Source organism: Leptodactylus fuscus, chromosome 7, assembly GCF_031893055.1.
Source record: "Leptodactylus fuscus isolate aLepFus1 chromosome 7, aLepFus1.hap2, whole genome shotgun sequence".
In the NCBI taxonomy this organism is placed as follows: domain Eukaryota; kingdom Metazoa; phylum Chordata; class Amphibia; order Anura; family Leptodactylidae; genus Leptodactylus; species Leptodactylus fuscus.
The window spans coordinates 7,207,959-7,235,635 of NC_134271.1; the positions used below are offsets into that span (position 1 = coordinate 7,207,959).

The 27,677-nt window shown below is 46.1% G+C and overlaps 1 protein-coding gene across 1 annotated transcript; it reads right to left on the minus strand.

The window, feature by feature from the left end:
* Positions 1-63: 63 nt before the first annotated feature.
* LOC142212815 (solute carrier family 13 member 1-like) lies at positions 64-27,299 on the minus strand. The gene is made up of 16 exons (XM_075280869.1): positions 26,960-27,299; positions 19,201-19,329; positions 18,311-18,447; positions 13,604-13,779; positions 13,037-13,073; positions 11,173-11,218; positions 9,942-9,980; positions 7,995-8,143; positions 7,330-7,449; positions 6,199-6,297; positions 4,927-5,028; positions 3,253-3,353; positions 2,455-2,582; positions 2,196-2,357; positions 1,871-2,008; positions 64-703 (listed from the first exon to the last, which is right to left on the minus strand). The coding sequence occupies exons 1-16, from the start codon at positions 27,134-27,136 to the stop codon at positions 563-565; spliced, it is 1,881 nt and encodes a 626-aa protein (XP_075136970.1). The 5' UTR covers positions 27,137-27,299; the 3' UTR covers positions 64-562.
* Positions 27,300-27,677: the final 378 nt, after the last annotated feature.

Here is a 27,677-nt window from a genome sequence, read left to right on the forward strand (position 1 = left end):
ACTAAAACAGGATTGGTATAGTCAAAAAGATCCAAAAACTCAAAAATTTGCAAGATGCCGCTATGTTAGTTTTCATTAGTGTTTCTATACATTTTGGGCAAAGGTGAAACCTCATATACTCAGGTTTCAAACCAGTGGAACAGAGTAGGGGGTCACTTATGTAAGGAAATCCTGGAAGTAGGGGCGGCTCCAAAACTGGTTATAAAGCAAGGGGTCATGTCATGTGTGTTTTTGGAATGAAGGTGCTGTCCCTTAGTGCCAGGCTGTATCACAAGGATCGCCATCACAGCCAACGTGTCTTTGTAAATGCTGAAAGGTTCATTAATATTCTAGTGATGCTTTCTAAACCCTCCGTCTAATCCGTTTATAATGCTTTACTGTGTTTACTAAATCCGGGGCAACCTGCGTCCTCCAGGTCTTCAGCCAATTCCCACCGTGCCAAAGCTAGTAGATAATACTCAGACTGAGAAGGTTTGGAGAACTCAGATTGCTTATGTTCATGCCTAGAAGTCAATCACAATCCGTCATCTTCACGTGAGAAATGTAGACGTAAAAAGTCGGGTCAAGGCGTTGCAATTGTTGATGTGTTGTGAGATGCCCAGTCCGGGAACGTGTTCAGATCGAACATGGGAATGCCCCAGGTGTAAAGTCCAAACCACAAGGCGATCATGCTGATCAGATTTGTGCCCAGGCCTGCTTTCATCTGTGGATGGGGAGAACCAAGACAAGACACATTAATAAAAAGTGGTTTCTGGAATCTTAAGATTGATGACCCATCCTTAGGACATTGAATGAGAATGTGACCGAGTTTCAATACCAGGCACAGCTGAGCTACAATGTACAGTCTAGTGCTGGGTGAAGAGGCCGCAGCTTCAATCAGATCACCGGCGGTGTTGTCAGGGTGTCTGACCCCCACTGGTCCAATACGGATAACCAATCTTATTCCTAGGATAGGTTTGGTCATTAATATATTATTAGTAGTGATGAGCGAGTAGTGAAATATTTGAGATCCGATATTCGTTTGTCGACTACTCGATCGAATATCACATCCCATTCTAGTCTATGGGAAAAAGTGCTTGTTTCAGGGGAAACCACTATTCGACTAAAGGAGAGTCACCAAGTCCATGAATAGCAGGAGGAGAGTGTTTAGGAGTAGCGAAGTGCAGTTAAAGTGCACGGACCCGATTATAGTCTATGGGGTCTGAGCGCTTTAACCGCAGCTAAACAGTTTAACAGTTGCGCTGATATTTCGTTCGGGGGGGAGGAGGTCCTCCTGCAGACTCCTTCCGGACAGGAGGCAAGCGCTAATGTGAACCGGCCCTTACTCGTCCTGCAGAACCAGCATGGATTGGCCGAATGCTATACAGTGTACGGCATTCGGCCAATCAACATTGGTTCTGCAGAAGGCTCGTCCTTGCTAGTCGGGAGAGCTGGCAGCTTGCGGTTATGCGGGAGCTGACTTTCTCATAGGAATGAATTGACCGGAGTCGATTGGCCGAATGCTATGCAGTGTACAGCATTTGGCCAATCATCGCTGGTTCTGCCAGAGGCTCGTCTGTGAGGAGGCGGAGTCTAAGATCGGACAACAGCAGTCTCCATTGTTGTTCGATCTTAGACTCTGCCTCGTCACAGACGAGCCTCCGGCAGAACCAGCGTTGATTGGCAGAATACTGTACACTGTATAGCATTCGGCCAATCAATGCTGGTTCTGAATTGAATCTTTACTGCAAATAGGCGTAGTATCCGAACGAGTACAAGTATTTTGAATACTACTCGCTCATCTCTAATTATTAACAGTGGAAATCTTGGAAAGAAAGAAAATTCTCTATTTCAGCCACTAGGGGGAGACAACTGCTAAGAATCTACTCACCATGTCCGGCACAGTCAGGTGACCATAGGAAAATACAATGGCGTTCGGAGGGTTGGCGACAGGCAAAAGGAACGCACATGAGGCACTTATTGTAGCTGGGATGATAACCAGAAGTGGATTGACTCCAATTCCTTCAGCCTTTCACAAAGAAAGAAAAATAGTAGGGGGTTGAAACCAAGTCATATTTGCATTAAGAACCTTATATCTTAAATTTACACAGATTTTTTTTTATTCCACCAGAATATGGACCTGAACAAAGGATATACAACATTAGTGTGAACCTAACGCAAGTCTACAGAAACTATTTATTAAAGAATGTTCTTACCATTGAAGACAAGATGGGCTGGAATATGGTGATGGTGGCTGGGTTACTCGCCACCTCCGTCACGGAAGTCACCAACAAACAAACGATCAGGACAATGACCCAGACGGGCAAACTGCTCAATGGTTCCAACTTCTTCCCAACCCATACGGACAGGCCAGACACCTACAAAAAGGAAACAGTCATCAGAAGCGATCACTTGTACAACCTATCTGCTATGGCCAGTGTCATTTCACACCAGGATCATCTACACATCACTCACTTCACAGCCCTTCGCCAAAGCAAAGCCGCCTCCAACCAACACCACGATGTGCCACGGTATACATTCCTCAAACTCCTTCCATGTGATCATTGGCGTGGATTCTGACACTGACGACGCCCTGGGCTTCTCTGGAATGGAGACAATATGGTAAAGTTATTGGAACAGAAATAGTTACATTAAATGATCACTAAGTGTGCAGAGAAGACTTTAGAGCGTTACCTTACAAGACATAGTAGAGTTAAAAGGAGTCTTAGTAACTAAATGTAGCGGAGCTTAGCAAGGGTAAGCTAAAGAATAGGAGCCAAGCTAAAAGGAAAGCTCATGGGACCCCTTCTAATCTGATATTTATGATCTATGCTCAGGATATGTTGCCAATATCTATAACCCAGAGAACCCTTTAATCAGATCTAGATATGTGTATAGAGATTATAATAGGAATCCATATACATACACACCAAGACACCTTCCAAATTTTTCCCTACACCCTGCAATTTGCTTCAATAGGTCAGTTGCATGTCTGTCCAAGGCACCGACCACAAATAGCATTGGTCAGAGAAAACACTGACAGTCTCACACAGTGTCCTAAAAAAATCCCCATCCCTTGCCGCTGTTGTACTGCCCCTTTAACACCAGGGCTTCTGCCACACACAGTTCTCCTGTAGCGGGAATCCAGCATCCAGCCTGAGCTATATTTGTATACATTGCTCCATAGGACATAAATTGCAGCTTATGTGGAGGACACAGCGGTATACAGGGCAATGAATCATATATGATATAAGGGCTATATAAAGAGCTCACCCTTAGATCTGCAGCACCACCAGCTGGGCTTCCTTCCAGGTATAATAAATAATAAAAAGCCAAAGAGAATAGCTGAGGTAGCGTCCGACTTGTAACCCTTCCTGTCCGGGCAAAGAGAACCAACGTAAACATATAGAAAATAGACAAAAACGACACATTATAGAATCCACAATCTACCTGTGTTTATCGACTTGCAGTCTCCATAGGGTTCAATGGAGAACACAAATCAGTGAGCGGAGGTCACCGGGGTCAGATACATAGAGTAGGCAAAATGTCATCTGCTCTTTCCAGACACTTATGGTACAGGCTGCAGAAATGTCATGAATCCTTAAGGGAGTGCTCCGCTCTTCTGATCTGCTCTTTTCAGACATTTATGATCCATTTGGTGGATATACCGTGAATCCTTACATGAAGTATATAATCTACTGCAGGAATATTCATCCGCAACCATTGTGTACATGAGCACATCACAGGGGCAAATAATATATACTGTGTTATGTAGATGTAGAGAAAAACAACTCTGAAGTCTTATGCAAATGAGACAGTAAGTGCACTGGGGGCGGGCCTTCAGCCCTGGGAGCGCCGATCAAGTAGGATTGATGATGTCATTACAGTGGGCAGAGCAGTTCTCGCTGCACAGGGTGGCACAAGGAGAAGATAGTAGCAGTGCCCGCCCCCAGTGCACCAACTCCTTCATTTGCAGAACAAAGTTGTTGTTTTTTTACCGAATCTACAAACGTGACCTATATAACAGGGGTATCGCTAGGTTCATACTATGGTTGTGCACTCAGGTGATCTGCCATCTCAATGGCTGCCCAGGAGCACTACATCTCCAATGGATGCCTGTAATCCCCAGCAAAATGAACAGTTGGGGCAGGGGATGCCTCTAAGGAGTAGATGGGCCACCTTTACATTGGCTTATGCTGGCTATACACATCACGTAGCCGCCATCCTGCCCGGCTAACCCATATACATGCACACTTGGCCTAGAAAAGCAGAGCATGTTTTCTGACTTGTGAGAGGGGAGAAAGCAGTTAGCAGACATGGGTGAGGCCCACACACACACATATACAAGTAACTTGTATGGCCAGGCTTTAGGATTTAGTGTCAGTCAGTGGCAATGAATGGGTCTATTCACATGTCACATTCAACTCATTGCTAAATGAGCATTTTCATGTAGTCATTATTGGCAGATCAGAATATTATAGTCCTGTACATAGAGTGGACACATTAGATAGAGGAGAACATGCTCGGCTTGGCTGAGGGTGCATGTGCCCTGAATGGGAAGAGGGAAATATTGGCTGCCAGAAACCTCTAATGACAGGTTATCTTACAGATCACAAAAGGGTCAGGCACATCTACGCTCGGGGGGGCCCCATACACATTAGATGGTCGGCCAGTCCTGCCACAATTGGAAGGTTCAACAAATCAACGAAAAGCACATAGCGAAGTCCAGTCCTATATAAAGGTGACAGGTCCAGAGAACATGCAGATATTAGCAGGACAGACTGAGTAATGTGTGGGGACCTCTCAGGGGTGAACGTTTGGCGGGTGGAGAGAGTCAGAAAAGTTCATTCCATTGGTTTTGGAAGAACTGACACTTTGTCACCGTAAATACAGCAGTAACATAATAAAATATACATATAATAATTATATCCACCTAGCACAACTCACAGTCCAAACAGTGAATCCCAACCTGGGATAAATCCAGGGTCCCGTGTGAACCAGGACAAGGCCATGAGCAAGAAGATTGTGAGAGTCACCACCTCCTGGTAACTGCAAGATAGAAACATGAGGTTACATTGTAACGTGGCCCCTTCTCTGCTATTCCAAAATATTATTCCCTACATTCTCTAAAACTTCTGACCTGTTCTAAGGATGGCTCATCAATATCAGATCGGTGCAAGCCCAACACCCAGTGCCCCCACCGATCAACTGCTTCAAGAAGCCATGGCTCACTAGATGTAGCATAGCTGTGTACACTGTGTAGTGCTGCACTTGCGACTAAGCTTGCAGTACCTTTACCAGCCATTTTACAGTGTATGGCGCTGTGCTAGTTCCAGTGCACCGATATCTGATAATAATGACCTATCCTAAGAATGGGTCATCAACATTAAAGTCTCGGAATACCCCTTTAAGCCCGGCCCCACGGGACAGTGTACAGTGCAAGGCAAAGTGCGAATCCCATCTCCATTTTGCGGAAAAGAATGCAGCGCGGACACGCTGCGATTTGCAAATCGCAGCATGTCAATTATATCTATGGGAAACACCAGCGGCTTTCCCGTAGATATAATGTTAAAGAGAAAGTCCACAGAGGAAAACTCTGAACTTTCTCTTAAAAGCGCTGCGGAAAGAACCACAATGCGTTCACGCCACGGTTCTTTCCGCAGCACTTTAGCGCTGCAATTACGACCCGTGGGGCCTTAGCCTTAAGGCTACGTTCACATCTGTGTTGGGAGACTCCATTGCAGTGAGTCTACAAAATCACCAGACAAAAAAAAAAAAAAAAGTTGCAGGTGATTTCAGTTTTAAAAAGCAGAGCCCTGATTGATCCCATAATCGTTAATGGGGTCTGTTGAGCTCTGTATGTGACTTCTGGTCCTCCATGAGTGACGCCAGTGTGAACGAGGCGTAAGAGGCACCATACAGGATACCTAAAGGCAATACACGGCTTATATACTGAATTACATAAAATTCCGCAAACTCCCCCTAGTGGTCACAGCTGCAGAACCTGGACCAAGTGCTCTTTAATAAGTATCCACGGTAAACCGTTATTTATTACGGTTACTTGTATAGCGCCATCATATTCTGTAGTCACTGTCCCATATAGGGTACTATATAGGGTTCACAGACTACATTCCCTATCCGTACGTCTTTGGAGCCATAAAGTGACAAGCCGGACATTGACCTCATCCAATGAATTCAAATACAAATAAAGGGAATTACCTCAAGGGCCCCAATTTTTCATATTCTTGCCGTAAAATTTTTCTTGAATCTTCATCACTTGGAGACTTGGATTTCCGCCAGCATTGCATTTCTTTTAGGCTGCAACATAAATGTGAGGTAGAATGAAGAGATTTATTTCAAATAAGGCACCGTTCACACCTTCATCATGTCAAGCCTTTTTACAGGCTTCATGGAGAAGGGTTGTTACTTCTGTCATGTTCATGACCCATCAGGCAGATTCCTTACTTCTCCCATGACCAACAACAGGCCCATCAAGCTTCGATCTGATGTAAAGATTGCATAGACCTTATATGGTGTCATCAGAACCCAACTTATCAATTCAATTGGATTAGGGTCACCTAAATCCAAAACTTTGTGTTTCCCCTTGTGAATAGCTGCCTCGTTTTCATAGATATCTGTTTTTGTCCTATGCAGGCCCCTGTACACATTACATAACTGGCTAGTACTAAGGATTCTACTGAAACATGTGTGGACCGCCAAGGCTCCATTCAAATCACATTGCTTACATGCAAAAAATATCTTGTGTCTATATGTGAACACAGTGATGTCAGGTGACCTATAGATTGCAGGACCTGTGGAACCATAAACCCCAACATGCCCTGTCTTGGGTATTTGGTTTTAGACTACACAAGTGGCTGCTGCACTACATGGATTTAGCACCAGGTCTTGCTGCTGATCACTGCTTTTCTCTGGCATTTTATACTGTGAAACCAGAAACATAACTGAGGTTCAGGTAACTAAACTAACAGAACACAATAGACTTTACGACGCCGGACACGAGAGGAATAGACTGTGTAATACACTGGTCATCATTGTGTGGTGTGTAATCCGCCAGGATTACCCCGAGATACTGGATATCATATTCCAGGGAAATGCTCAGTAGTTGTGCAGATCTGTCACATGATGAACACCAAAGTCCCCTGACTGACTTATATCGGAGTCCAGGCTCCGCTGTGATGCCGGGCTGAACCTGTTGCACAGCACAATCCAGCTCAGGGTGCTTTTTGGCAGAGACAAGTATAGAGCCAAGCCCTCGCCCTCTAAGCCATAGCTGGAAAGGATTCCAGGCTCTTATTTGCATCCTTTACATTACAGAATTTTAATATTTACCTAAAACCCAAGAAAAGCCAATTAATCCACATCCAGGAAAATATTAAGATGACAAAGGCAATGGGAAAAGAGAATGCAATCCAGGATCCGAAATTTACAAACTGACATCCGGGATATCGCCTGCAGAGAGATACAGAGATATTAGGTAAGAGACGAAAGTAATAAGTGTGCAGGTTCTAAGACTGAACGTAACACTCAGTACTAGTGCTGTGACTTCAGATAACTAAGTTTAGGCTTGGTCTATAAGGCTATAATCTGTCATGCTCCATACTGCCCCCTGTTATTTCACATCCGCAAAGTGCAAGTGAATGGACAGCTGGTGACATCATTTATCTCCAGTTGGCACCCCTTTTAGACCAGGAGCTAATAGTTTTTTTTAGATAGTTCTGAACTCCATCTATCCTCACCTCACCGATCCCCTGCTGCTCCCATTCCCAGGGCTGCCCTGCTGGTCTCCGCTCCTCCCCCTCTTGACACACAGGAAGTGACTGCTCAGCCAATCACAGGCAGAGGCAGGTCATTCCTTCGGCCAAGTGATCATATCCTGTGTGTCAAGGGGAACAGGAAGCGGCAACTGGGAGAGGTGGGGATTGGGGAGGAGAGTTAGTAAAAACACATCACTGCTATTATGTATATGAAATAAGTTGATATAAAATATTACTCACGTTTCAAACTGTTCAATAAAGATGAGATTTGTGGAGGTGCCTGTAAGTGTGGCCATCCCTCCAATGGTGGAAGAATATGCAATGCCCAGCGAGAAAGCTTTGCACATCATGTGATCACGTTTAGTCCTGTAGAAACGCCCAGACTTGGTCTATGATGACACCATGCAGAAAATAAAAAAAAAAAAAAAAAAAAAATTGTGTATATCGCAAGATTTAGCTTAGTACATTTGTTTGCAAATATGTGGTCGTATATGACATAATAGTATCAGTATCTACACGCCACATGGTGCAACATTATTATTAAATGACAGCAGATCCTGTGTGACCACAGAGTGCCCCTCTAATCTCTCAGCTATGACCAGATGTGCCAACTCCTCGTGGCATTTGGGAGACATCTGTGCTGTGCAGACAAGCGTAGAAGATCACAAAATCTTACTATCCTCTGGTGACAATGGAAGGAATTTCAGGACACGTAACACAACAAGAGGTCCCTGAGGTCAGTCCTCTCAGTGCCACACATTAGGAAGTGTTAGAAGGGTGTCATCGGGAAAATCTGACTTAACACTGGGTGGTCAAACCCGCCTGGCAGAACGTAAGGGAGGAGAGACTCGTCTATGGAAATACTGAGCAAATAGAAACCCCGACCAAGTGCAAACTAGCACATTACTACAGAAGCACTGGTGTCAGGAACAGAAGTGTCAGGGGCAGTGGCGTAACTAGGAATGGCGGGGCCCCGTGGCAAACTTTTGACATGGGGCCCCCCCCGACACCGAAGATCTCGACCGAGTCCCTCCTATGCATTCCTGCGCGCTCTATTATGTTCCATAGTGGCCCCTGCACACAGTATTATGTTCCATAGTGGCCCCTGCACACAGTATTATGTCCCATAGTGGCCCCTGCACACAGTATTATGCCCCATAGTGGCCCCTGCACACAGTATTATGTCCCATAGTGGCCCCTGCACACAGTATTATACCCAATAGTGGCCCCTGCACACAGTATTATACCCAATAGTGGCCACTGCACACAGTATTATACCCAATAGTGGCCACTGCACACAGTATTATGTCCCTTAGTGGCCCCTACAGGACTAAATACTGTCACGTCACCCGCTGACCGCTATACCAGGACAAATTGTGGATAAAAAATCTGGCCCTGTGCATTACAATTTAGTAACTCCATGTGCCTCATATTAATAGCAGTTAACCCCGTCATCTCCCTCACATTAACCCCTGTAAGCCTCACCATAAGAGTTACTGATATGTGAGAGACATGGAGGTAATAATAAAGTATCTTCATTATTATTACCCCCATATGTCTCACATATCAGTAACTCTTATGGTGAGGCAAACAGGGGTTAATGTGAGGGAGATGATGGGGTTAACTGCTATTAATATGAGGCACATGGAGTTACTAAAACACAAGTAATCACCCCAAATGCCTGACATTAATAAGTAACCCCAGTACGTACCTGTGTAGCTTTAGTTTCATTTTCCTTCTTCCTTTCTTCCTCCAGTGCAGACGGCAGGAGCTCGGCAGGGATAAGCCCCGCCTCCTCCTCTCATTGGTGGGCAGAGGACAGCAGAGAAAGGGAGGGGGGAGAGAGGGAGAGCGTCCTGAAGCGCTGACAGGAGCCAGAGCTGCAGCTCCTGTGTCTCAGCCGTTGCTGCAGCTTCGGGGCTCCCTGTTGGTGGAAAGTATTCCACCAACAGGGGGCCCCGATCATTATACTCGGGGGTCCGAAAAGACCTCCGAGAATAATGATAGCAGCGGTAGCAGCTGTCACCGGGCCCCCAATGTCCCGGGCCCTGTGGCAGCTGCTACCGCTGCTATGGTGGTAGTTACGCCACTGGTCAGGGGTGGTAACAGGGATCCTACAGCCATACAATCCTAAGAGGGGTCATCCAGCTCCTGTTTAATTGAATTACCAATTATATTACAAGTTACCTGTTTGGAATATCTCCGACTTTCAAAGGCTGCCTCCTCCTGCAGAGAAAAAAAAAATATCCATTCATTATTTCAATGTACATAGATTGTATCCTCTGTTACCTGGTGCTACTAAGCCATACACTTCCAGGAGGAATAACAGAGGAATGGCATATGGCAAACTTCAAGACAAGAAAAAAACAGTTCTTATGAGGAATACAAGTATTTACTGCAACAGACAAGTCAAAAGAAGCAAGAGGCGCCCTTTAAGGATTTCGTCTCCTATGGGGGATATGCTACAAATTTTGGGGGGGGGGGCAGAATTTTTTTTTTTTTTTTTTTGGCAACCTCTACTGTAGATTTACCCCTGGCAATTCACAAGGTGAACTCCAGAGGCATAACATGGCAATCCTGGACACCAATGATAAATCAGTACAAGGCCCTCCAACTATACAGTATAGTTTATAGTACTGACCTCCTTAAAATAGGGAGGGACATCCCTATGGGTAACATGAGGCTCCTCAGCACCCCTGAAATGTTGTTCCTGGGGAAACCCATGGCAGATTCTCTGCAAAATCTGCATGCAACACATGTGAATTGTTCCCTGGATTTGCAATGCATATGGCTGAACCTTTAAGCCCTATGCCCACAGGCAAATACAGTCTGGATTTTACAGACCGTACATATGTTGCAATTTGAAGACTGAATCAAGGCCTGAGACCAGGGCTCCTTGCATTATAGAGATTTAAAGACCCTCTGCCTCCAATGCCCCATAAGGGACAGCAACTCCCAACATCACAGACAACAATGATACTTGTAGTCCGAGTCTTCTGACCAAGTCTGGATTTTACGGCCTCCATTTACCTGTGTGCAAAAGGCCTAAAGAACCACTAAGCTAAAGTTTCAGCATCTAAATTCTGGAAATATTGTACAGATGTGACTATTCCAACACACATGCAAAAAAAAAAAAAAAAGTTACAGCAGAAACCTTTGCACATTTTTCAGTAATCTGCAAATTCTGGAATCTAGCAACAGCTTATAATATTAGATGCAAAGGCACAAATGATAGACCCGGGAACCCGAAAAAAACCTCATCAGGCCGGGCCTGTATTTTAATATCCAAATAGACAGATGAGAAAAACGTAAAAGCAGCCGGCAACTTCTGCACTGATGAGGTTACAGGACCCTCGCAGGGGAAACATGAGAAATAAATCAGGAGGAACGGGGGCCGGGACGCAGAGATCCTACAAACCTCATTTTCTTCCGTGTTCGCGTTTCCATTATCCAAAATATTATTGCTGAAACAAAAGGAGAGGAAAAAAAAAATGGAAACTCAAATGTCAAGATCATTTTCCTAGCGGATGTTCCCGCTCCCCCCTCCTCGCCAGCATAGAATTACAGCTGAAGAAATTACAGGTACAGTGATTCTTGTTCTGCTTCAATTGTATCTGTAGATTTCATGGCAAAAAGGAAAGGGAAATATTTTCAGGCAAGTAAAACACTGGGTAGTGGTCAGGTCTGAGCACAAAGGTGGGCGGAGCCTGTACAGGGTCATATAGGGTCTCTGCAGGGTTGTGCTATAGGTGCCGCCATAATGTGCCTCTGCAGGGTGCATAATGCAGAACAGAGGTCAAAGACGGACTGAATATAGATGGACAATTATTACCCCATATATAGTATTGATAACTAAAGATCCAGGCACACAACCAAGCATGCACCCCAGCTGGGAGCAAAATTAACCACGGAATGCAGTTGGATGACACTCGGAGTGCGTTCTATTATACATTCATGTCTATGGGGGATTAAGGATTTCATCTGACTGCATTGTGTGATAAACTGCCTCCAACCCCGGATGTACACTGGGTCGCGTGCATGGGCCCTTAAGAAGGTGACTTCGGGCGGGTTCACACCAGCACTCCATTTTGCAGGTTTCCGTTTCCTGCCCAAGAAACTGGACAGGAGATGGAAACCGGCAGCCATTCATTTGAATGGGTTTGCAAAGTGTCCACCCGTAAGAGTCTTCTGGTCTCCGCGGCAAAACCATTTTTTTAGAAAAAAAAAAAAAAAAAAAAAGGTTTCGCCGCAGAGACCAGAAGACGCTCACCGGCACACACTGAACGCTGGCTTTCCGTCTTCTGCCGACAGAAAACGGAAACCTGCAAAACGGAGATCGGGCCCCAACTCATCTACAGCTCTCCATAGACAGCATATAAAAGTCTGCACAAATTGGAAATTTAAGCCTAATGCAGGATTCTAAAACTGGAGCCATAGGGTTGTAAGTTTTAGCTGTATGTGCAATTAAGTGGCATAAAAGGCCAAATTTGCTACTTTGTACAAGCCCACATTGTTGTACCCGCAGAATTTGGTCAAGTGAAAAAAAATTCAGCTTCAAATTGATCTTTCACATCAACCTGGCACTGAAGATCTGATGGAGAATTGATCATTACCTTATGTGTAGGGACAGGTTAGGGTATGTTCACACCAGAGAACAGATCTTAACAGCAACATCCTCCATCAGTTACATATCAATAATATGCCAAGAAAAAGTTTTAGGCAGGTGTGAAAAAATGCTGCTGGAGAAGGAAAGATTTCAGCAATAGAAGGGTTAATTTTTTTTTTCATTTCAATTAATTAACAAAATAAAGTGAATGAAGGAGAAATGTAAATCCCATCAATATTCGGTGTGACCTTTGCCCTTCGCCTTCCATTAGTTCTTCTCGGTACTTGCAGACAGTTTTGGGCAGAACTGGGCAGGGAGGTTGTTCCCGCCGCCATCTTGGAGAACCAAGCCCAGATCATCTTGTTCCAATCTGTCTCTCTCTTTATGCCATCCCAGACAGACTGAATGATGATGAGATCAGAGCTATATCTGTGGGGGGACAGATCACCACTTCCAGGACTCCTCCTCCAAAGGGCAAAGGTCACCCCAAATTTTGATGGTATTTACATTTCTCTTTGACAAAAATAAGCTATTAACCCTTCAATTTCTGGAAGCTTTCTTACCCCTACAGCATTTCTTCCACACCAGCCTAAATTCTTGCACAGCGCTGTATTTTAGATAATGATAGACAATTCCTTGAGCGAAACGCTTTCAGAGAACAGCACAGCCTGCTTACCTTTCAGGAAAAGATGCCAGATCAATCTTTGTATTGTCTGTAAGTGACAAGAACAAGAATCCATTAGGCAAACAAAGAAATCAAATATATCGCTCAATGTATTACAGGATAGTCAGGAGACTCGGGGGTGGAGCCAAAGAACAATATTGCTCTAGGTCACGCCTCTGCTTAAAAATGCAAACTAAGAATTTACAGTAAAATTCTTTCTGCTGAATTTGGTGGATCTGTTGTCACTGTGGACAAACCAACCGTGTGGTTTTCCCTTCTGACACCTCGATGGTCCAAGTTACATGAACGATCCAATGGACAATTGATCGGACAAAAAAATGTTTAGAGTTTTGACAAGTTACAATGACGTATCCAGTGTCTGTGTTCTACATTGTATGATCGGTCACCGGGTTCTCTCCTCTTTCATATAGATAGATAGATAGATATCAGAATATTTGATAATCTGCCACCTACCAGGTCCCTCTGAGGTGGGATTAACCATATATAGGTCTTATTAGATTGCTATACACGGGGTACTGACTGCTATATAAGATATTCACATATAAAGCAGATTGTTACCTTCATTGTTAGGCGGGGGGCTTGGACTAGTGTTGGTTAAGGCTTTCTCCTCGGGGGTGGCGCTGTTGAGCTGGCACAGAACAGCATCCACAATTGGCATCACCATGGCAGCTGTAGATGTATTGCTTAACCACATGGACAACAGGGAGGTGCAGCTCATGAATCCCAGTAAAAGCCTGAAGTACAGACAAGAATTGGGGACTTTAGTTGGAGAAAATACAGTAAACTGTGATTAAATAAAATGAAAAGAAGTTGTCCTGGACTAGAAGAGTAAACAGCGCCACTCTTGACTGCAGGATGTGGCCAGTACTGCAACTCATTCCCATTGAAATGAATAAAACTAAGCTGCAATACCGGACAAGAGTGGTGCTGTAACAACAAAACAATCCCCCCACATGCCAATAAACAAGATATTGACTTTCACTTTAAGCTTTGATACAGAACCCCAATCTTTACCGTACGCTTACCAGGCCTCTACAATACACAGTCTGTGGCATCTGCTTGGCTACAATCCCATGTACGATATAGGGAGAGGATGTGACAGCTCTTTGCTGCAGTGAGACCTGCGGCGCTGAGTCCTGACATTAATTGTAAGCTACGACTATGTGGCGAGAGCCGCTGCTCCTGTACGTGAGCGATGAAACCGCCTGGAGGCCTCAAGCTAATGCCAGTCGCTGCATCCCCGGTCTGGAGTCAGGAGCTGCGCACAATGTACATAGCATCAATATTTAATGCTGTGTATATAGTGCATCAGCCTATGCCATATACAGGACGTCATACCTATGGAAGCCTGCTGTCATGGAGGACAGAACGATAACGGCTAAGGCTCGGTTCACACTAGGGCCATGGCTTATATTGGCCATAACTGTCAGATCCATTTTTCCAAAGGCAAGTTCCGGCAGACCTTAAAGGGGATGTGCTATTAATGACAATTACTCCTTATCTACAAGGAAAGTGTCAGATTACTAACAGTCCGACCACTGGGAACCCCCTGCAATCACAAGACGGGGCCCGGAAGTCCCCCCGAATGCTCCATGTGAATGATGTGCTTGGCTATGACCAACGTGGTCTTTAAAACTATAGGGCCACTGGGACAGATATCTCCATATTACTGAATACAGCACCGGCTGCAGCTAGGACTCCATTCACACATAGCATAGAGAAGAACTTATGGGCTCCGTCTCTCCTGATCGCTTGGGCAGGGACAACTCCTTTAAAGGACTCTCCAGTGACCTCACACTTATCCCTCATCCTATGAACAGGGGTATACGCATCATTACGCTCCCCCTTTCCTTATTGATGTCCACATGCCCCCATAGACCATACAGGATAACTTCAGACCAGATCATCCTGAGGAGGGTCCTGCTATTTAGCAACTCTCCCCAAACTGGACTCTGACCTATCCTTCAAGTGACACATTCAAATCCTCAACACTTCCTGCCGTCTACAACTCAAGAACATCCATCAAATCTGCTCCTTCCACACTCCTGAAACTACTAAGATGCATCTCGGGTGTAGCAGAGCTCAGTGCACACTCAGCTCTGCTATATCTGTTCGCTCAACACTGCTACATCTGAGATCGGACCACAATGGAGACTACTGTGGTCCGATCTTAGACTCCACCTCCTCCAGCAGAACCAGCGTTGATTGGCCGAATGCTGTACTCTGTATGGCATTCGGCCAATCAACGCTGGTCAATGCATTCCTATGGGAAAAAGCCTGCTCCTGCATATCGCAAGCTGACAGGGATCCCGACGTAATACAGGTACTTGGGCATGCTAGATGCCCCCAGGCATGCTTTCCCTGCTGTCCCAGTTCCATTCCAGGGTGTTGGCATCATTTCCTGGGGTGCCATAGTGGACTTGGTGACTCTCCTGAGTCGAAGAGTGGGATCCCCTGAAACGAACATTTTTCCCCATAGACTATAATGGGGTTCAATATTCGTTCGAATAGTCGAATATTGAGGGGCTATTCGAAACTAATATCAAATCTCGATTATAGCTGCCCCTCCATCAGGTCTAAGGATCCCTTTATTGCATGCACCAGGTGCTTTCTTGGTGCATGCGGTAAACAATGCAAAAACATGGTGTGAAAATGCCTAAAAGTAGAGCCATAAAGGGGTTAAACTCCATGTAAGCCAAGACCAGGGCAGCCCCTTATCTCCACACTACAATCCATGACAATGTAGGGTTGCGTGCACACAGTCTCCACATCTGGAATGTCACGTCACTCTATAACACGACCCGGGTCCAGGTGACGTCTTTTGCAGGGTGAAATCACTTCCCCCTTCCCCGGTTATTGGTAAACACCCACGTGAGGCCCTGGCTCCTATCGCTACAGAAAAGGCCATATGGATCCGCAATTAAATGCCGACAGACACAAAACTCATCGCACGGATTCTAAAAGCTTTTCATTTTCCTCTCTCTTGAGAAATCGTTAAATGGCCATTTCAGGAAAATGCTGCAGATCATCAAAAGCGAGAGGAACCTTCACGATCCCGTGCAACGCTGCAGCGGCTCTGCAAAAATCTATATATCACTGAAGGTTCTGCGGAGGCCAGCAATGCCGAGTTACCAGTCTGTAGATACTTGGCAGCATTAGCTGAAATTTAAAGGGGTTGTACAGAATTAGGAAGAAACAGCGCCATCATAGGCCATGTAAGGAATTGCAGCTGTGCCCCGCAGACAGGACTGGACTCTTCATTCCTAACACGAGTGCCCGTCACTGCCTCCCATTGAAAACAATGGCAGGAATTGGAAGCCAATTTTGAGGCACAATTAAAGATCTATAAAGGTATTAGTAATTTGTGTAGTCACACGGAAGGGTCTACATCCTCTCCTTGCAGCAGACGTGGCCTCACAATGATAAGGTGACAGCTGTCGCTATCAGATTTCTGTTATGTTACTGGTAAGAGCAGATAGCAGGTACAAGAACAGAGGATTTCACAAAAACGATAACCATCTCCTTTCCGTTACAGATGTCACTGACTAAGTTTTGCTGTTAAAGCAGATAGAGTCTGTTATCTCTGGGTGGAGGGGAAGACAAAAGTCATACAATGGAGAGAGAGAGAAATGTATCAGATTTGTTCCATTGCAGAGAAGACAAAGTATACATAAAGGGTTTTCTTCTCTAACAACATTTATTCCCTATTCAGGGACAGGGGATAAACATGTGACCTGACTGGGGGGGGGGGTCCGACTGTTAGGATGCTCAGGTATCATGAGAACAGGGGGGTGAACCCGTATGTAAACTGCTATGGGACTGTCAATGCCGGATTCCCTCTTGGAAGTCCCATATAGGTGAATGGAGACTGGCCAAGCATGCTCACTAAAGCTGCATACACAAGGCACTTGCAGACCTCTGTTCTCCTGATTACTAGCTTAAGGGGGGTCTAATGCTGCACCCCATTGAGTATAAGGTTTCCATCAGGGGGCCTGGCATCTTACCAGACAAAACAGTGCAGCATACGGTTCAATTTCGCCCTGCATTTCCATCATAATCTGCAATAGGAGCCTCCATATCAGATTCCATCAAAAACCCAACAACCTAACCTATCTATCTGCAGGGCTGGGGTGATATGCTGGTTCTGGTGACAGTAACCTATCTATCTGCAGGGCTGGAGTGATATGGTGGTTCTGGTGACAGTAACCTATCTATCTGCAGGGCTGGGGTGATATGCTGGTTCTGGTGACAGTAACCTATCTATCTGCAGGGCTGGAGTGATATGGTGGTTCTGGTGACAGTAACCTATCTATCTGCAGGACTGGGGTGATATGCTGGTTCTGGTGACAGTAACCTATCTATCTGCAGGACTGGGGTGATATGCTGGTTCTGGTGACAGTAACTACCTATCTGCAGGGCTGGGGTGATATGCTGGTACTGGTGACAGTAACTACCTATCTGCGGGCTGGGGTGATATGCTGGTTCTGGTGACAGTAACCTATCTATCTGCAGGGCTGGGGTGATATGCTGGTTCTGGTGTCAGTAACCTATCTATCTGCAGGGCTGGGGTGATATGCTGGTTCTGGTGTCAGTAACCTATATCTGCAGGGCTGGGCTGATATGCTGGGTCTGGTGACAGTAACCTATCTATCTGCGGGCTGGGGTGATATGCTGGTTCTGGTGACAGTAACCTATCTATCTGCAGGGCTGGGGTGATATGCTGGTTCTGGTGACAGTAACCTATCTATCTGCGGGCTGGGGTGATATGCTGGGTCTGGTGACAGTAACCTATCTATCTGCGGGCTGGGGTGATATGCTGGTTCTGGTGACAGTAACCTATCTATCTGCAGGGCTGGGGTGATATGCTGGTTCTGGTGACAGTAACCTATCTATCTGCGGGCTGGGGTGATATGCTGGGTCTGGTGACAGTAACCTATCTATCTGCAGGGCTGGGGTTATATGCTGGTTCTGGTGACAGTAACCTATCTATCTGCAGGGCTGAGGTGATATGCTGGTTCTGGTGACAGTAACCTATCTATCTGCAGGGCTGGGGTTATATGCTGGTTCTGGTGACAGTAACCTATCTATCTGCAGCCCCTTTAATGCTATGTATGACATAAGAGCTGGCGCACTATATTGGTCCGCAGGTACATCAGACCCGTGGGGAGCAGAGTTCCCGTGTGCGTTGGTTAATTGTCATCTAGGTACGGACATGTCAGAGCAGGCAGAGAGCACTTAAGCTCCAGGAAAATGATAGAGCGTTACCATCCGGGCTGACTTCCCACCGACAGGACCATCCAGAGCGCTATCCGCTTGTGTAAGTTCCACTTCTGGATTGAGGACGCCAGACAGACAACGCCAAACAGCAACAGGTGGATGTCTTTGAAGTATTCCGAAGCCACCTGCAAGAACAACAAAGCCAGGATTGTGTAACCTTCAAGACGTCAAAGAAAACCTACAGCAAAATAATAAGCTCCAAGAGGACGAGACCAGGCCAGGACGAGAGGGGTACACACGTCTGCGATCCCCTGCACAGACACAGTTATGGAACAGATCACACAGCACAATGTACACCATGGGGGGGGGGGGGGATGTGCATTCGTGCATCATAGCCGTGGGGTCTGCGGTTCACAATGGGGCCAGTGTTTGAGTTTCTGGGACTGAAGATGGGGCGCATGCTGGACTAAAAAGGACTAAACTGCAATACCCTGCACCACCACTAGGGAGACTGTATACAGGCAGACAGACCTATGTACACCGTCCTCGGCCAAGTCCTCTGGTCCCTTCATATGGCTGATCAGCAAGGGTGCTCTCACAATCTTATCTATAGACCATCAATATAGAGATTCCAGAAAAATGATAAATTCTGTCTAAGTACCACCACCACTAGAGGGAGCTCTGCAGCATGTGAACACGTCCTAAGGTGTATTTTTGAAGCAGATTTTATTGCAGAAATCCACGTGCAGGCCCCAGTGGCAGAAATTTTTGCAACAAAATCTGCAGTGTGTGAACATGCCCTCAGTACAAGATACATTTCTTTACATTCTTCTAGAATACCTACATATAAAACAGCAATAATAGTGTTGAATAGTGAATGTATGTTTTATTACATGTGTACCCCGCCATGGGGACGTCCAGGATAAGCAGTCACTAACCTCACTCGATTTCATAATGCCGAACAGGGGAAACATAAAAGCCGGAACCAGCGCTGCGGCACCCAGAGGGATGGCCTCGGAAATCCAGTAGGAAGCGGTGACCAGCAAGATGTAAGCACATGCTGCCTCCTGCAAAACATGGAAGTCAGGGTGAGATCTAAGAAGACACATTACCGACCCTTTATCAAAAGCAGAGAGGTCATCCATAGGAGCAGCCTAAAGTGGCGGTCAAGGAAGGGCCCTGCTGCCCTGACCAACGTTTGACTGTTTCCATATTGCAATGCACATGCTCGACCACCGCTCTGCAAACTTCTCTGCGCCCTGGTCATCAGTCCTTGGGACAACGAAGGTTCAATTCCAACCAGTCGAGTGGTTGGAACCCCCAGTTATCAAAACACTGGATAGATAACACGTTTATAGCTGGAGTACCCCTTTAATGTGTCCATTACTAGTCGCATGAGCCCCAAGACTATAGGTTTCCATTTACTACCCCGTGCCACCCCCGTGCAGGGAAATTTTCTTTCAAATGTGATACAATGTGCAAAAAGGGGAGGAATTTGTGCTGGTTTTACTTTATTTCCAAATGCACCAGAATTACTAAGAGGCCTCTTACAAATCTTTGGGCACATGGCTGCGCCTGAACCCAAACCTACACCAGTATCGTTCGCCACTTTCTACACAGCCCAGTTAGTAAATCATCAGAGCCTGCAAACAAAACATCGGATGGAGACGACAATACAGCCTTAAAGGGGATGTCCGGCCCCAAATCAAATTTATGGGGTCAGGATCTGACTCTTGAATGGGTCCTAGCAGCCTAGCTAGAAACTGCTAGTGGACGGGCGACATATACAGCACCGCTCCTATGTAAGTAATAAGAGCGACTCAGCAGCCCCACCCAAAGCATAGTGGTGGCTCCAGTGAACTGCAGCACCGCTCCCATGACTTTACTAGGAGGAGTGCAGCATGTGTTGCTCATCCACTAGCAGTTTCTGGAACCCTGAGGCTGCTAGAAGACATGATCTGTTTGAGGTTCGGGTGTCAGACCCCGATAGATCCCAGACTGATTGTTATCAGTATGAAAATTCAATTTGGGGCTGTACAACCCCTTTAAGATAAAGGTTTTAGCATCCCAAGGGGCTGAAGGCCAGTTGTGGTAATTGCTTGTACTGCCCATGTATTGACAATGTGGGAGCGCTTTTTTTTTTTTTTTGCGCTGTGTCGTTCCTCTGTTACTCCTCCTGGAATATCTGAATAAATTAGGATTCCCATTTCCTTAGTCAGTAGGTTGTATCTCCAATACTATGATGCTGACCCATCAGTGCGGACAGGGTCAGAGAAACTCCAACGGCAAACACTCAAGCTTTAGACATTACCAGGAGGAATAACAGAGGGCGTTCCAAGAGAATATGCTCCTTAATACAATACAGCAGACATAACAGGAAATCTGGCAGGTCGTCTTCACGTCATCTGTATATTTACCTTTGTTTCAATGAGGATTACATTCGGTGCAATAAAGGAAGCAAAACAGGAAAAGCATGGCCGCTTCTGATCTTTGGTATTACTAATACTGGTGGTTACCAGAACCCGAAACGTGACAGATAAGCTCGTGACGTGGGACGTTTACTGTGCTGCCAATACAGATCCATAATACTGCTACCCGGAGTGCTGACTCTTTCCAGGAATAAGTGACTTTTCACATGGATAGATTTCCTGTCCGTATAAAGCTCCGGTCAACAATATCGAGAGAGACGAGTGACTGTCAGTACCGTCCCTAATCCCCGGACAGATTGCACACTGCAGCAGCACATCCCCTCATACGGATCGGGAATGAACATTCAGCCATTTGGCCCCTAAAATTGGACCTAAACCCCTGAAAAGTCACATTAAATTTGCAAAAACTCCCGAAAATGTCACTTTTACTGCAGATTTTAAATTTATGGCTCAAATAAATTTTGCTGGGACATAAGGCCGGGTTCACATCCTGCACAGAGTCTATGGGGTCCAGTGCCTCAGCGGGCAGGTTCTCCATCATTCTGCTCCCCGGGAGGACCCGAATAACAGAGCCCAGTGCTATTGTGAACCCTAAATGTACATAAGGCGCTGGAGTTAACCCTTTAGTGTAGTTTAGCCTTAAACGTGTAACATTTTATCCCTCTCTGCATTCCGCTGTTCATAACTTTTTACATTACAATATATTGTATTTTGTAAGCACGTCTTTAAACCACTTAGGTGCTGCAGTCAGCATTGAGTGCAGCATACAAGAGGTTAAACGACACGTATGCTTTCTGATTGATAATGGAGGAGGGGGTTATAACAAACAAAAGTCTATGGGGTTATCTGAAGTGACAGGGAGAGGAGAGCAAGCATCGTGTTCTCAGGTCATGTGAACTTTTTGCAGCTCAGCCCCATTCAAGTGAATGCTTCATTACAGGGGTCACCTGGTTTCTAGTGGCGTTGGCCATCAATATTACAATGGTGGGACATCTGGGACCACCACAGATCAGCTGTATCACGTCATTGCAACTCCCAGTATAGTTTACTTTAACAGTACATACGGTAGCGGTGGGTGTAGGTATTGCAGCTGTGTCTTACAGGCTCGTCTCGCGACTTCCCATTCATCTAAACCAGGGGTAGGGAACCTTGGCTCTCCAGCTGCTGTGAAACTACAACTCCCAACATGCTCCATTCACTTTCATGGGAGTTCAAAGAACAGCAGAGCAAGTGTGCATGCTGGGAGTTGTAGTTTTGCAACAGCTGGAGGGCCGAAGTTTCCCTATCCCTGGTATAGGCCATTCCACAGTGAAGAGAGAAGTATCCAAGCCGCACGTCCACTTCAAGCCCTAAGAATAAAAGCCAACATTATAATTTTTCCTCCAGAAACAGCGCCCCTCTGGTTTATAGGCAGGTTCTAGTATTGCAACCAAGTCTGATTCACTAATGTGTCATACCAGGCACAGCCTGTGGATAAGAAAGGCGCTGTTTCCGGAGATCTGATCACTACACTGCGCTGTAGTCGCCTCTGCGCCCTGTTTTACATACCTTTGCTAAAATTCTGCAAATAATCAGAAAATGGAGATCTTCACGGTTCAGCAATGACAGGTCGGTGAGTCAGCTGAAGGTGGAAAAGTTGGTTTAATATCTAGGAAGAAACCTCTTACGAGACTCATTTATCAGAGTGAATGAATGATTCAGTGATCACCGAAAGCAAGCGCAGACTGTAAGTCTCATGCGAGCACTGAGTAACCAAACTTCCTGGAAGTCAGACCACCGCTTTCTAATGTTTTCCGTGTGCTAATTTTAACAGGGCTCCGCACTGAGGCCCTCCTGCGATGAACGTAGGCACTTCAGCTGCAAATGTGAACAGTGGGGTCATAGAGCCCGGGACAGAGCGCTCATTGTGCCCGGGAGGAGACGATCCTACAGGATATAATGTTACTGGACAGACAAGGCGACTGTATACGGTATACGTGCAAGGATGAAATAAGCTTTACACGTTGCATCAGACCAGGGGCCTGTCTGTATAATGTGACAAGGCGATATATACGGTAATTTACTGCTTCACCCATAGCCCTGCAAGCCAGAAAGGGGTGAAAGAAGTGAAAAAATTCTCCATTTTCAAAACTCTCACCTTCTTATTTTTACAAGATGTGACATTTGTACATTGAATACTTAAAGGAGTCTTCTGAGACTTGCACATTGGTGTCACTTCTTAGGATTGGCCTTGAATATGTGATTGTTAAAGGTGTTGTCCAACAAAAAAAAAAACCCTCATCTGTCCCTGTACTTCAATGCCCATTTTCACCCAGACAACCCCTTTAAGGGTCCCACACCCAGGACCTACACAGATCAGCTGGTTGAATACCAAGCAGAGAGCTGTACACAGTGCTTGGATGGGACTGAGCTGATGCTGTACCATGTGACAAAGGAAGAGGCTTGAAGATGTGCTGCTCTTCAAACACCAACAGGTGTCGGACCCCCATGGATCACATTCACATAAATCCTGGACTTAAAAGATAATCTTAAAAGGCTAATTTTTTTGGACAATGCCTAAATCTCAAAGATCAGCTGCTCACAGGGTCCCGCTGCTGGGAACCTCAATAGGTACAAGGAAATTAAAGTACACAACAAATTAAAGGGAATGTCCAGGTTCAGCCCAATATTGGAGACAAGGTTACGGTTTGTATAAGGGAAAGTTCTCCAATAGACTTTCTGTATGAATTCCTCTCGGGTTTTCTAGATTTCTGCTTGCCGTCAATCTGCTGACCCAGGTGGATAAAAAAAAAAAAAAAAAAAAAAAGTGAAGACCTTGAGTTGTTGACAACAGGAGGAGCGGCCATTACAACGTCACACAGAGGAGTTACTATAGTTTCTGGCCCTTATTGGTACAAACTCTGTAACCAGAACACCAGGTGTGAACTTACCCTAATGCAAGCGATACAGGACGATCCTAAAACTGGCCATACAAGTCAGAGTCAGCGGGAAGTGAATGGAGTCTCCTGATCTGTACACTGTGGACTTTCTGCTTCAATTATACCTATAGGAAAACCGCCGGCATTTCTGTAGGTATAACCAAGATGCTGCGACGGTTTTGGAAATCGCAGAGTCCGTTACAGGGATTTTCCTGCAACGTGCGGGAGTCAGTGATTGAATCAGCTGCAAAAGTCACACTGGACGCTTTTTTCCCAGCAGGTTACAGTCACAATTTGCCGTTGACCTTGGGCAAAACGTGTCTCAAAAATCAGCTACAAACTCAGTCGTGTTATCTCAGCGTTGAGCTGGAATTTCTCAAGCAAGAGGAAGAGAGAAGTACAAAGAAAACTGTTCTACTTCTCCTTACAAGAAGTTCCACTTCTGGTTTTACTTAAAATGTGCAATTCTAGCCTTAGGCCGATTACACACGACCGCCGGCCATGATTGAACAGGTCACCTGTGTTACGCCTGTGTTTCTACGGCCCGTTCATTCAATAAATGGGAGCCATGGAAGCATGACCACAGAAGCAGACAGGACTAGGACCTGTGCTGAGTTTTGCGGCCTGGACTCTTGGCCCGTATAATGGGTCAGCGTGCTATCTGAGATAAACATGGAGAGCACACGGACCCACACCACGGTCATATGCAAGGGGTCTTCGGCCACACATAGGCATTAGCGTTTTCAGCCTTTGCGGAAACTTGTGTCAAAAACACTGTTAAGGTCTGAACCCCCACAGATCAGCAGCTCCGGGACAACCCCAGTGCCAAGAGCTACACTGCTTACTTGCCATATAGATAACATCTGTGTGCCTCCTGCAGCCCCATAATGGACAGGAATAGGACCTCAGAGCCCTGTGATAATATAGGATCAGATGTGCGGCCATAGAAGTGAATTGCTTAGTGTGCATGAGGCTTAAGTCCAGGCTGGGCGGGGGTGCAGGGTCATCACTATCAGTCATTTTGCCTGAGGCAAGAACTTACAGAAATGGAAATTCCCAGTAGTTCCTATGGAGGTCTCTTATGTTGGAGTTTCTCAACTTGAGTGTTCACCAAACTCCGACAGGTTGTATTTTTTGTTATAAGGTTATTTGCAGTTTGGCTAGTTGCAGACACTGCGTCCTCCGGACACCCCCTCAAGTAACCCTTGCTGCTCGGAAATTCCAGAAACCAAAAACTCCTCACCAGTCTCGCTTGACTGGAAAGATTTAGAAGGGACTTTCAAGCTCCTGAGGACAGCGAGTCTTTGTAGTCTAAAATAAGGTTACACCTAAATACGACGTCAGACATTACTGCTTACGGGAAAGATCCCAAATAGTGACCTGCAGGGGTAGAGGAGGACTTGGGTTAGGAATCACTGACTGGTTAACCAGATAAGTCTCAGCGATCAATAACTAAATCAATGTCAGACGTAGACACAATGGCGCGGAATTGTATGATGGACACACAAAAGTGTAAAAGATACAATGTATAGACCTAGACACAAATATAAAGAAACATAAGAGATACATAAATGTTTAAGGTTTCTTTTTTTTATGTTTTGTGTATAATATACACAGCGAGAGTTTTTTTTAGGACAACGTGTACAAGTCTCGTGTCATATTACCCTGGTCCTCTCGAGTTTCGGTGCTCGTGACCACTCTATACAATCCCAAATTGTAATGGACGCTCGGGCCATCAAAGGAGACAACCTGACTTTTCTTGTACTTCTTGAACGTTGCTAGGCATCTTCAGAAGAGTTCAGTGTACACTTGTAAACTGCGGCCTTATTGTCATGGATAAGCATATAGAAGTTTGTGATGAGAATAAGACTATGCAAAACTTTTTGCCCTATGGAGAGATCCCATATGAGGTCACAAGGAGGATTTACTATCAGGACAGCCACTTTTCTGATGGGGCTCATAGACCTCCAGCAGGTCCACCAGTCCTCCTGATTCCGCCATATACACACATGTTTTCAATGGGAGAAGGTACCAAGCTGCTGCTATACATCTCTTCTGTAACTTAAAGGGGTTGTCCAGGATTACCCATTTTGGCAAGGAGGGTGGGGAAGGTCATACTCGCCTGTCCCTGGTGATCCATTATCTCCAAACACAGTCCAGTCCCCACCACACAATCACTGAGGCCAACCAGCAACCTAAGGCAAGGAACCAAGATATCGCTCACAGACATCACCTGCGACGTCTCAAGTCAGTTTCTTAGGTCGCTGATTGGCCTCAGCAGTCACACACAGCAGGAACTTCTACCAAAGCAAGACCCTAGACCACCAGAGCATTGGGTACAGGCGAGTAGGGGTTTTCTCCAACCTTACCAAAAATGGTTTAATCAAGGACCACTCCTGTACACATGACCTCTACTGGGGGTAAAGCCATTGGTCCCCCCCCCCCCCATATACACATGAGCTAACCAGGTCAGGCGAGGACAACTTTAATATATACAAGAGCCTTAAATAGCGACCACCTGATGCTCAGGTATACACAAATTTCTCCTACAATGACTGGGGTGACCCTATAATACATGGCCGCACTGAGGGGGACACCTGCAGTAACTATTATAGGGGTACCCCTATTTATGAGCCCATGGGCTATAATGGGTCACACACCAGCCAACTCAATAATGGGCCACATTGGCCGGAGCGGGGTGAAGACCAGAGGTCGGCCCAGCAATTGTCAGTTTATATCAGTTCTGCACTGAGATCGGTTTCCATTCTGGCAGACAGGCGCGCGTCCAGGACCAGATCCCTTAATAATTCAGGGGCGTCTCCTGACACTTGGGCACCTTCTTACACCAGTCTTAATAAATTCCCCCCATATATAAGACATCAGACTTGCCAAAAGTTTAAGCACACAGTCCAAACTATTGAAAACCCGGCCCCATAGATATATCCGTACAATTCTACTGCAATACCCAACACCATATTTACGTAGAGCTCTGCCACTTTACTGACACCACAATTGCTTACTATGGCAGCCGGGCCTTATAGTCACCCCAAATTCAACAAACTTCTCTAAAACTAAGGCGCTGCAGGTGGGTGCCATGATGGAGGGGGCATAGACAGTACTATGGGGTACAACTGTCTCTATAATACCACCCCCCCCCCCCCTTCCTGCAAGAAATAACATAGTAAACGCCATAGAACACAATCGATACATAGAGATATATTACTATATAGACACAATAGGCTGACCCCAAGAGCTCGCAGTCCACCCTCCCCCACCACAACTTTCCCCAATATCAGCTCAGGGGGCCTATACATTTCCATACATTCCCCCCTCCCCCCATAGCCCTTTACCTTGCTCTGTGCTACCAGAGGCAGGGGCAGGAGCAGGAGGGGCAGCACAAAAGTGATGAGGATATCCCTCTGCTGCCAGAGCTGCTGCAACACAGACATGGCCAGGTGAAGACACAGCAAGCCCGGGATCCAGACGGGCAGGGGATGCTGCAGAGGAGGCAGGGCCGGGGCATGCATGCATCCAGAGGGGCAGATGGAGGAGTCAGGCCGGGGACCAGGAGGACGGAGCTCTGCAGCCTCTCTCACCTCAGCATGTCTGGGGCTCTGCAAATCAAGCACAAGGGGGGAAGAATGAGGCCGGCTGCAGACCCTCCCCCATATAATGGGCAGGCATTCAGAGGAGAGGGAGGCTGAGACTGCTCACACAGCCGGCTGTCTGTCACTGACTAGCAGCTCCTGCATATCAATGTGGCCACGTCACTGACAGCGCCCCCAGCAGCCCGGGGATCACCCTATAGGCCCGGGGAACCCTCCCTCACCAAGAGCTGGGGGGCCTGTGCTGCTGCTGCTGCTGAAATGCTGCATTGTGCTGCACCCCCCAGCTCTGCCTCCTTATGTATTCACACTTGCTCCTGTCTGGCTTCAGGGCACATTCTTAAAGGGAAACTTCACCTCTGATGGCCTCTGCCCACACAGTGTATGACCAAGCCAACCGACATACAGAGGACCGAGGAACAAAATGTGAGGTGCAGGGTGCGCGCCCAGCGAACTCACCCCA